The sequence below is a fragment of the Mesoplodon densirostris genome, chromosome 3 (genome assembly GCF_025265405.1).
Source record: "Mesoplodon densirostris isolate mMesDen1 chromosome 3, mMesDen1 primary haplotype, whole genome shotgun sequence".
Taxonomy (NCBI): domain Eukaryota; kingdom Metazoa; phylum Chordata; class Mammalia; order Artiodactyla; family Ziphiidae; genus Mesoplodon; species Mesoplodon densirostris.
In genome coordinates, this window is record NC_082663.1 from 154,437,335 (window position 1) to 154,448,161 (window position 10,827).

At 59.5% G+C, this 10,827-nt stretch overlaps 1 protein-coding gene across 3 annotated transcripts; it reads left to right on the forward strand.

Moving 5' to 3' along the window:
- Positions 1-2,652: 2,652 nt before the first annotated feature.
- On the forward strand, positions 2,653-10,575 carry FGFR4 (fibroblast growth factor receptor 4). 3 transcript variants are annotated; one of them, XM_060092457.1, is made up of 17 exons: positions 2,653-2,743; positions 3,391-3,654; positions 3,742-3,822; positions 3,943-4,109; positions 4,662-4,785; positions 5,313-5,503; positions 5,634-5,817; positions 5,849-5,870; positions 6,404-6,574; positions 6,661-6,782; positions 8,285-8,395; positions 8,483-8,673; positions 9,301-9,423; positions 9,510-9,580; positions 9,812-9,949; positions 10,225-10,330; positions 10,429-10,575. In XM_060092457.1, exons 1-17 carry the CDS (start codon positions 2,653-2,655, stop codon positions 10,573-10,575), a joined length of 2,304 nt encoding a protein of 767 aa, XP_059948440.1. The 3 variants fall into 3 exon arrangements, with proteins under 3 accessions (XP_059948440.1, XP_059948439.1, XP_059948441.1); XM_060092456.1 differs by lacking the exon at positions 5,849-5,870 and adding an exon at positions 6,127-6,320 and having other exon boundaries at positions 5,634-5,772; positions 6,429-6,574; XM_060092458.1 differs by lacking the exon at positions 5,849-5,870 and adding an exon at positions 6,127-6,166 and having other exon boundaries at positions 5,634-5,772; positions 6,429-6,524.
- Positions 10,576-10,827: the final 252 nt, after the last annotated feature.

Genomic DNA, 10,827 nt, shown 5'->3' on the forward strand with positions numbered 1-10,827 from the left:
TGGGCCTTTGCAGGCCAAGCAGCTGTCAGGATAGAGCTGGTCCAGGAGGGGCGGGGCCCGAAGTAGGTGAAACCCGAGGTGGGCGGGGCGTTGGGCCGCCCGCGGCCACGCCGCTGTCGCGGGTGCATTCCTGGCTCTCTGGCCGGGGGCTGAGCAGCTCCCGAGCGGAGTCTTCGGTCTCCCTCGGCGCGGGGGTAGGGGCTGGCGGGAGCTGGGACCGGGGCCACGGAGGACCCAGGTGAGTCGGAACCTTGTGCCGGGAGCGGGGCTATCTGGAGGTTCGAGGTGAGCCGGGACCCTGTGCAGGCCCAGGCTGCGCTCCCAGCCGCCAGGGGGCGAGCGGCGGCGGGGCTCCGGGAGCTGACCCCTCCCAGCACTGGGAACCTGGGCGTCCGCTCGGCGAGGGGGTGAAGGGGACGGTAAATCAGTAACCCGCAGCGCACACAGGGCCTTTTGTCCCGCTCCGTCCAAAGAGCACTCTGGCCGCGGAGCTGGTTACTCATTGCCCACCGGGGCGGGGGCGGGCCAGCTGTCCCTGCAGCTCCCTTCAGGACCCGCTGACAGGCACTTCCCCTCAAGGTGGCCGGGTAGGGGTGGAGGAGGAAGAGCGCGCTGGTCCCTCTGCTGCTGGACCGTCTGCGCGCCCCGAATAGAGATGAGGAAGTTGAGGCTCCGAGAGGTGCAGTCATTTGCCCAGGCTCCCCAGGCGCTTGAGTGCGAGAGGCTGGAGAACAGCACTACTTGATGCCAGAGTCAGGCCCTTCGACCCCACGTGCAGGGCAGTCGGTTGGTCAGCTGCGGCAGGTGACCCAACTAAGGTTCTGAGGTCAGAGTAGCCTGGGGGTGGGAATAAAATCCCTGGGCCTCCCACTCCACTCCCAACCCAGAGAGCTGCCCTCCCTGCAGAGCAGAGCAGAGTGAGGGGATTTCACAGAGACGGGGCAATGGAAACCAGGGGTGGGCACAGAGACAGTGGCATCTGAACCAGCTGGAGAAGTGGGGGCAGAGAGGTATGGGCAAGAGAGAAGACATGCCCGGTTTGGAAAGCCAGTGTCTTCCCAGTGCTGAAGAAGCTGACTGTGCAGCCAATGAGATTGACAAGGGCAGGGAGGGAGGCCTTGAATGCTGGATAAACAGTGTGGACTGGATCCTGCTGCACACAGGCAGCCATTAAGGGCTTGTAAGCTGGTGGGTGTTGGGGGGTGGGGGGCGGAACATGGCAGACTTGTAATTTTTAAAACACTGCTGGAGAACCCAGGGAGACGTTTGCAAGGGCCCAAACTAGAGATGACTATAGCGTGCTCTGGGTTCAGGCAGGGAAGGTGAGATGGACTAGAGAGGGATTGGACAGGTTGTGCTCCAGCTGCGGGGGCAACCCAGGAAAGAAGCAGTTCAAAGGGGGAGATAATGGCTTTGGACAAGACAAGCTAAGTGTCCCCTGCCTCAGAACCAGAGTTGGACAGTGGGGCAGTGGCTGAGGAGAGAGTGTGCAGTGGAATTCCCGGGCAAGGTGGATCCAGAGACACCCGTGCCACCTGACTGTTACCCAGCCCCAGGTGACAGCCAGTAAGCCCCTGGGACTACACTGGTCGCCCTCTTCCCCTGCCAGCTGAGGCTGTTTGAGTGTTCCTTTCAGAGGATGGAGACATCGTTGGTGGCATTTGGAGGCGGGTAACTAGATGGGGTGGGAGTGTACATCACACCTGACAGGAACAGCACCCGCAGCGGAGGTGACTGGCCGAGAGCAGAACAAGGGTGACAGTCATGGGGACGGGGAAGGGGAAGAAAACATTCCAACATTCTGTGTGCCCAGCCCTACATACATTCTCTTTTCTCCTCAAAGCAGTCCTGTGAGGACAGCAGCCCAGAGAAGGACAGGGACTTGCAAGTTGGTAAGAGTCAGGATTTGAAGTTGGCTCTGTCAGACACTGGAGTCTACATTCTTTACAAGAGCTTGTGTGCCTCTGACGGAGCTGTGGGGACACAAAAAAACAGAGGTAACCCCAGAATGCAATTCTCGTTCAGAATGAGGAAGAACTTGTGCTTGCCGTAGAATGTACTGCCTTGTTAGTAGTGAGCACCCTGCCACTGCAGGTATCCAAAGCTGGTCATGGAAATGTCAGCAATGCTATAAGGAGCGGGGGTCAGATCAGATAACATCCAGATGCTGAAGTTTGGCCTTGTATTATACTTCAGATTTTTTTTTTCCGGGGGGGTTGGGCTCTTCAGTAATAAATTCATTTATTCAGCAAAAAATAAATTATATGTGCTGAGAGAGAGCAGAATTCATGTCTCCATTCTCTGCTTCCTTCCAAGGAAAGAATCCCAAGCCTGCCCTTTTTGTGAACTTGTGCCGGGGTCTCAGCAGGACCCAAGGAGAGCAGGAAGCCCAGCCCCTGACCTGCACCACACAACCTACTGTGGGGAGGCCTTGGGCTCTGACAACAGCAGAGCTGGTTCTAGTCTCTGCCCTGACGCTGCCTAGCAGGGGCTTGAACAAGTCGGCATTTCTTGTCTCAGTTTCCTCATCTGCAAGATAGCGGTGTAGCGCCAACAAAGGTGCACGTCTCGCAGGAGTTCTTCGCCCTCTCTGTTTCAGGAAGGCAGTCAGTGGGAAGCCCAGCCTGGGTCCCTGTGAGCAGCAGGAAGGAGATGCGGCTGCTGTTGGCCCTGTTGGGGGTCCTGCTGGGGGCACCTGGGGCTCCAGCTTTGTCCCTTGAGGCCTCTGAGGAAGCGGAGCTGGGTATGGCCTCTAAGATGGGAGAGGGGGGCAGGGGTGGGAAGAGCGGGCATCAGGAGGGGGCTGCTGGCTGAGCAAGACTGGAGAGGATCCTGGCCCAGGCTCTGAGGAGGTGACAGCAGGGCAGGACCAACCCCTGAGACTCAGTGTCTGGCTCCCAGCAAGCATCCACCTACCTCTGTGTCCACAAGAGAGACTGGCCTTGCAGGGTGCAGGGCCCTGAGGTGGGCCGCAGAGCTGGTGGTGAGCCCCTTGGCTGTGTTGTGTGTGTGTGTGTGTTCTGTGCACTGGGTGTGTGGCTTGGGAGGCCCAGCCGGCATGTGTGGTGTATGCACTGTGAGTGTGATGTGCCCCAGAGGTGTAGGCGTGTGCCCTATATGTGGCACCTGTAGCATGTGACTCGTGTGTGTGTGTTTCTTGGGACAGTGGCATGTCCTGTCCAGCACGTGTGCCACGCACCGTGTGTGTGATATGCACCAGAGGCGTGGCATTTGCCCTGCACATACCGTCCGTGGCACTTGGTTGTGTGTATGCGGAGGAGCAGCGGTGTCCAGCATGTGTCGAGGGCTTGCTCCTGCCATGAGTGTGCAGCATGTTCTCTGTATGCAGGGGGCGGACTCAGCTCACTGACCTCTGCCCTCGGCCCACAGAGCCCTGCCTGGCCCCCAGCCCGGAGCAGCAAGAACAGGAGCTGACTGTGGCCCTTGGGCAGCCTGTGCGGTTATGCTGTGGGTGGGCTGAGCGCAGTGGCCACTGGTACAAGGAGGGCAGTCGCCTGGCACCTGCTGGCCGGGTACGAGGCTGGAGAGGCCGCTTGGAGATCGCCAGCTTCCTACCCGAAGACGCTGGCCGATACCTCTGCCTGACACGAGGCTCCATGCTTGTCCTGCACAATGTCACCTTGGTTGTGGATGGTAAGGGAGTCTGGCAGTGGCTAAGGGGTCCCTGGGGAGAGAAACTCTGTCCTGGGCCTCACATGCCTCCCTCTGTCCCTGACATAGACTCCATGACCTCCAGCAATGGTGACGAGGACCCCAAGACCCACAGAGGCCCCTCGAATGAGCACATTTACCCCCAGCAAGGTCGGTGTGACTCCTCAAGGACTCATTCCCCTGTCTTCCAGCTGGTCACTGAGAAGAGATCTGTGTGTAAACAGGTGGTCCTCCTGAGGGCACTGAGTTCTCCCTTCCCCTCCCCGCCAGCACCCTACTGGACACACCCCCAGCGCATGGAGAAGAAACTGCATGCAGTGCCCGCCGGGAACACCATCAAGTTCCGCTGTCCAGCTGCAGGCAACCCCATGCCCACCATCCGCTGGCTCAAGGATGGACAGGACTTCCATGGGGAGCATCGCATTGGAGGCATTCGGGTGAGTCTCCGGGTTTCCCCACCGGTCCCCTCAGGTCAAACCCACAGCTCTTTCTCTACTGAGAAAGGCAGCTGCAGGGCCCCAGAAGGAGCACTAGACTGTGGACTTGGACAGCTCTGGTTCAAGTTCCCACTCTGCCACTCTCTGGCAAGTGACTTAACCTCTCGACCTTAGCAACTCCATGTGTAAAGTGGGAAGTATCACTGACCAGCAGGTATTAATATGTTTTAGCAGCTCATTCTCATGATAAGACCCTACAGGGTCAGTTCCAGGCTGTAGTCTCAGAGGAAGCTGAGACTCAGAGAGGGCAAAAACTGGTTCAAGGTGGCACAGCTCAGAAGAAGTTGAGCTAAAACTCAAGGACACGAACTCACGGCTCAGATACTTCTTGGGCCTTCTCCTTTGTTCCAAGGTCCCTAGCCTTGGCGTGGCCTCCCCGGGGCCTAGAGAGCTTGAGAAGACCCCCGCGGGCAGAATATAGCCTCCTCATGCTCTGGTCCCCTGGATGGGCATGGTTCGGTGACCCCTCATGGACACTTCTCCTGCTCCCAGCTGCGCCACCAGCACTGGAGCCTGGTGATGGAAAGCGTGGTGCCCTCGGACCGTGGCACATACACCTGCCTTGTGGAGAACTCTTTGGGCAGCATCCGCTACAGCTATCTGCTGGACGTGCTGGGTGAGCGGGCGGGCGGACGGGCAAGGCGGTGTCAGGGTGGGAGCCCTGACCCTGCCCTCAGGTGGGACCCAGTCTGGCAGGCAAGATGGACTTTTAGATGACTCACTCAAGCTACTCAAATTGTCCAGGTGGGTCCAAGAGAAGCACAGGGGATAATGTGGGCTTGGAGGAGCAGGGCTCGGCTGAGGAGAAACATGGGAAAGACATCCAGGCAGAGGGCACAGGCTGAGTAAAGGCCCTAGGCATAAAGAGCACAGTGCATTTGTGGGGACGTGTATGCCTGGGGTGTGGCATTTAAGCAGAGAGCCAGGCCTGGAGGGCTTTTGAGTGCTCGGCTGAGAAGTTGTCCTTGACCCCAAAGGCAATGGGGAGCCATGGAAGGTTTAAACAGTGTAAGAAGGGGATGAACAAGGTCTGAGCTGAGTATCAGGAAGGTCCCTCCCTTGAGCTGGGGGGAGGCTGGAGGCAGGTGACCAGGGTGCTTCTGTGGGTGCCTAGTCAGGGCTGACGGCCCGACCCCGCCCCAGAGCGGTCCCCGCACCGGCCCATCCTGCAGGCGGGGCTCCCAGCCAACACCACAGCTGTGGTGGGCAGCGACGTGGAGCTGCTCTGCAAGGTGTACAGCGACGCCCAGCCCCACATCCAGTGGCTGAAGCACATTGTCATCAACGGCAGCAGCTTCGGTGCCGATGGCTTCCCCTATGTGCAAGTCTTAAAGGTCCAGTCCCTGCCGGCACCTGACTCCACCATTCTCCCACGGGTGGTAGGGAGTGGTCCCCAGCTCCCTTCCTGGCTGCAGTGTGGCCCCAGGCCCTGCTGTGACCCCTGAATGTGTCCCCCTTCCCCAGACAGCAGACATCAATAGCTCGGAGGTGGAGGTCCTATACCTTCGGAATGTGTCTGCTGAGGATGCAGGCGAGTACACCTGCCTGGCGGGCAACTCCATCGGCCTTTCCTACCAGTCAGCCTGGCTCACGGTGCTGACAGGTGAGCTCCTGAGGGGGCCAGGAGAGGCTGCGGGATTCTGCTGTGGTGCCACAGTGGGCTGTGACCTGTTGGGTAGATAGTCTTCCTTGGCCTGTGGGGTCTGGATTTGGGATGTGGTGTGTGGATTTGTGCGTTTGATTCTGCTTGTAGCAGTCCCTCTATGCGTGTCCACATGTGACTGTCCGTGTGACTCTCTGGGGTGTTGGTATGCGGGACGGGGTGTAAATGCAGTTTTCTTGGCGTGTGTCCCTGTGTATGTTGGGAGCTATGAGGGCCTCAGTTAGAGGGAGTGGGGCCAGCCATCTGATCACTGACTGGTCAGTTTCTGTCTGTATGTTGTCTCTCTGTGGGCAGAGGAGGATCTCATGTGGTCGGCAACAGCGCCTGAGGCCAGGTACACGGACATCATCCTGTACACATCAGGCTCTCTGGCTTTGATGGTGCTCCTGCTTCTGGCCGGGCTGTATCGCAGGCAGGTGCTCCTCGGCCGGCACCCCCGGCAGCCTGCCACTGTGCAGAAATTGTCCCGCTTCCCTCTGGCCCGACAGGTACCAACCATGCTGTCCCCCACCTCTGTGTCCCCGTAGCGAGGCTCTGGGCCTGCTTTCCTGCCTCAGCTTGGCTTCAGCAGGAAGACCAAGTCTCTCACTTTGCAGTTCTCCCTGGAGTCAGGCTCCTCAGCCAAGTCAAGCTCGTCCCTGGTGCGGGGTGTCCGTCTCTCCTCCAGCGGCCCACCCTTGCTTGCGGGCCTCGTGAATTTAGACCTACCTCTCGACCCACTGTGGGAGTTCCCCCGGGACAGGTATGCGGTGCCGAGTGAGGGTGGGGATCAGACTCTGGGCAGGAATGATGCCCTGCTGGCTGAGGCCTCATCTCTCTCATCTCCAGGCTGGTCCTGGGAAAGCCCCTGGGCGAGGGCTGCTTCGGGCAGGTGGTGTGTGCAGAGGCCTTTGGTATGGACCCCATCCGGCCTGACCAAGCCAGCACTGTGGCCGTCAAGATGCTTAAGGGTGAGTGTGGCAGCCTGGGGGAGATCCAGTGGCCTTGGGAGTAACAGACGGGGCTCTCAGTGCTAGCGGGTGAGCACTGAGGGCCAAGAGAGGCTACCCGATCCCAGCCGTGGGCCCAGGGCCCAACTCTGCTCCTGACCCTGGCAAGTCATTTCTGAGCTTCAGTTTCCTCACGTGTCACGTGGGGTAAATAACAGTCCCTGCCTCCCAGCCCAAGGTTTGTGGAAAGTGCCTGGTGCCTAAAGTCTTAACCATTGGGATGATGATGACTACAAGGGTTTAGGGTGATGGGTTTGATACCCCGTGTCAGCCTTGGCCTCAAATAACCTTGTCAGCCTTGAAGGCCTCCGCCTCATTCCCCCACGATTCCCCTGCAAATTGCACCCTCAGCCTCCCCCAGGTCCTGTCCCCCTGTGTTCGCCACTGTCTCGGAGAACAGCCCAGGCAGCAACCCCAAGGGGCTCAGAGCACACCTGGGACCCACCATCGGGGCCTCTTGCTGCTGTTCCCCAGCCCCCTCTTCAAGAGCGGCCCAAGCCGCTGTTCTGCTCCCCCCGGCCCCTCCTCTCTGCACAGCTGGGGCCACCTGGCACTTTCTGGGAGGCAGGGATTGAGAAATGTGCATTGTGAGGTCTGGTGGGGAGGGTATGTCATTGGCCCAGGGCCACAGGTCAGCTCCAGGGGCTCAGCCCCTTGTCCTTAGCCTTCTCAAAAGAAGTTGGAGCAGTGTCTTCCTGGCCTCCCCATCTGCGCCCCACTGGAAGCTCCCTGAATTCCCAGGCCAGATGGACACCAGGCCTTGGTCAGACAGACCTCAGGTCTCCAGCGTGCTTCCCGCCCCCAGGAGTTCTCACACCATTCAGGGAGTAACACCAAGCCCTCCAGACAGAGCTTCCTTTCTGTTCAGAGCTCTTCCCTCTCTCTCCTGTTTCCTGGTCCCACTCACTGGCAGGCCTACCACTTTTTATTTATTTATTTATTTATTCTTTTTTGGCTGTGTTGGGTCTTCGTTTCTGTGCAAGGGCTCTCTCCAGTTGTGGGAAGCAGGGGCCACTCTTCATCGCGGTGCACGGGCCTCTCACTATCGCGGCCTCTCCCGTTGCGGAGCACAGGCTCCAGACGCGCAGGCTCAGTAGTTGTGGCTCACGGGCTTAGTTGCTCCACGACATGTGGGATCTTCCCAGACCAGGGCTCGAACCCGTGTCCCCTGCATTGGCAGGCAGATTCCCAACCACTGCGCCACCAGGGAAGCCCAGGCCTACTACTTTTAGATCCTTGATCTTGTTGCATCCTTGCAACTGCTATGAGAGTAGGGCACGATCCATTGTCCCGTTTCATACAAGATGATCCTGAGGTTCAGAGAGGTTAAGAGATTGTTTCAAGGCCACACAGCCTAGCAGGAATTCAGGCCCAGACCTTCCTGACTCTGAGTCCAGGGCTCCGTGTCCGGTCCCCAACCCAAAGTCTCGCTTATGTAGTCACCCTGGCTGTCATCCTTACAGACAATGCCTCCGACAAGGATTTGGCAGACCTGGTCTCTGAGATGGAGGTGATGAAGCTGATTGGCCGACACAAGAACATTATCAACCTGCTGGGTGTCTGCACCCAGGAAGGTGGGGTGGGGCAGGGCTAGGGACGGGGACGGTTGGGATGCGGAGCCACAGCCTCAGTAGCTTCCCTGTCCCCCCTCGCCTCTGTAGGGCCCCTGTACGTGATTGTGGAGTGTGCCGCCAAGGGAAACCTGCGGGAGTTCCTGCGGGCCCGCCGCCCCCCAGGCCCTGACCTCAGCCCTGACGGGCCTCGGAGCAGCGAGGGGCCACTCTCCTTCCCTGCCCTGGTCTCCTGTGCCTACCAGGTGGCCCGGGGCATGCAGTACCTGGAGTCGCGGAAGGTACAGGCAGCGGGCGGCACTCTGGACCACTCCAACTGCCCCATCCCCACGCTTTCATGCCCTGCATGAAATGCCCCAACTTCTCCCTCCCCTTTTTCATTAGCCTGTGTCCCTGAGTCCTTCTGTAACCCCTCAGTCCTTCTGTGCACAGTTGACCCTGCATATCCCCATTCCTTCCTCACATACTTCCTACCACACAGGTAGGAAGAGGCAGTGCAGGAGAGAGGGTGTGGGCCCTGAAGTTAGTTGGCTTAGGTTTCCTCTCTGTGGCTCTTGACTTCCTCATCTGTAAAATGGGTGGATGATGGGCCTCCCTGGTGGCGCAGTGGTTAAGAGTCCGCCTGCCGATGCAGGGGATACGGGTTCGTGCCCCGGTCTGGGAGGATCCCATATGCCGCGGAGCGGCTGGGCCCGTGAGCCATGGCCGCTGGGCCTGCGCATCCGGAGCCTGTGCTCCGCAACGGGAGAGGCCACAACAGTGAGAGGCCCGCATACCGCAAAAAGAAAAAAAAAAAAAAAAAAAAAAAAATGGGTGGATGATCCCTACCCCGAGGGTTACTGTGAGGTCCTGTGTGCCCAGCTTCCAGCTGTGTCCTCATAAACCTAAGACCCCTGCCCTGCCCCCAGTGCATCCACCGGGATCTGGCTGCCCGCAATGTGCTGGTGACCGAGGACAATGTGATGAAGATCGCTGACTTTGGGCTGGCCCGCGGCATCCACCACATTGACTACTACAAGAAAACTAGCAACGTAAGGGGGGCAGGGCAGAACTCAGTAGGGGCGGGGCACCGGGACCCGTGGGACTTAGCAGCAATGTGCCCTCTTCTCCCCTCCAGGGCCGCCTGCCTGTCAAGTGGATGGCACCTGAGGCCTTGTTTGACAGAGTCTACACACACCAGAGTGACGTGTGGGTCCTAGAAGCTGGGGCCTGGGGTGTCTGCAGGCGATCATTGTCCTACCCCACAGAAAGGGCAAAGCTCTTGCCCAGGGTCGCACAGCCCTGGGACCTGAATGGGACTAGACTAAAAGAAACCCTAATCCTGACCCCCATGGTGGATCATAGCTGTGGGGTCCCCCATCCTAGTTCCAGGGGTAGGGAGTGAAGCTGTGCCCTGCTGAGCCTGGGTTCTGCCTCCAGGTGGTCATTTGGGATCCTGCTGTGGGAGATCTTTACCCTCGGGGGCTCCCCATACCCTGGCATCCCAGTGGAGGAGCTGTTCTCGCTGCTACGAGAGGGGCATCGGATGGACCGGCCCCCACACTGCCCCCCAGAGCTGTGAGGCCTCACCCCACTCTCCCCCGCTTTCCAGTCCTTACCCTCTGCCCTGACCTTGACCTCAGAGCCTGGCCATAGAGAGTCTTAGCACTAACACTGTTACCACCTCCTCCTCAGCCCAGCAGGGAGGTCCTGGCCTGGTACCCTTCCACTGAATGGCCTCACTTACCCCACATCAAACCCTACCCCTTCCTCACACCCCCCACCCAGGGCCGTGAGGTCCCCGCTCACCCAGGCCTGAGGCTCCTTCTGACCCTACCCCACACCTCTCCCAGGTACGGGCTGATGCGTGAGTGCTGGCACGCAGCACCCTCTCAGAGGCCCACTTTCAAGCAGCTGGTGGAGGCACTGGACAAGGTCCTGCTGGCCGTCTCTGAGGAGGTACTGTGCCCCTATTGTCCCATGACCCCCCTGTGCCCACTGCCCTCTGGGCCTTGTCCCACCTGGCCACCAGGGCTGACCAGCACTGTTCCCCGTAGTACCTCGACCTCCGTCTAACCTTTGGACCCTACTCCCCTGCTGGCGGGGATGCCGGCAGCACCTGCTCCTCCAGCGACTCTGTCTTCAGCCACGACCCCCTGCCCCTGGGGCCCAGGCCCTTCTCCTTCCCTGGGGTGCAGACATGAGCAGCGGCACAAAGTTGTATGGGCAGGCCGGCCAGCAGCCTTGGGCCTCCTGGCTGAGCCGCAAGCTGGTGGTGCTTGACCTTGGCACCCCCAGGCCCTGACCAAAAGGTACTGTCCCAGATCTCTGGTTCTGCTTTGGGGAGGTCTGTCTTTGGTCCTGGGGTCCCTAGTTGAGACTCCTGCTCTGGCCTCTGGGTCTCAAGCCAGAGTTCAACCCCAGCCTCAAGGCCTTGCCCTTGCCTTGGAGTCATG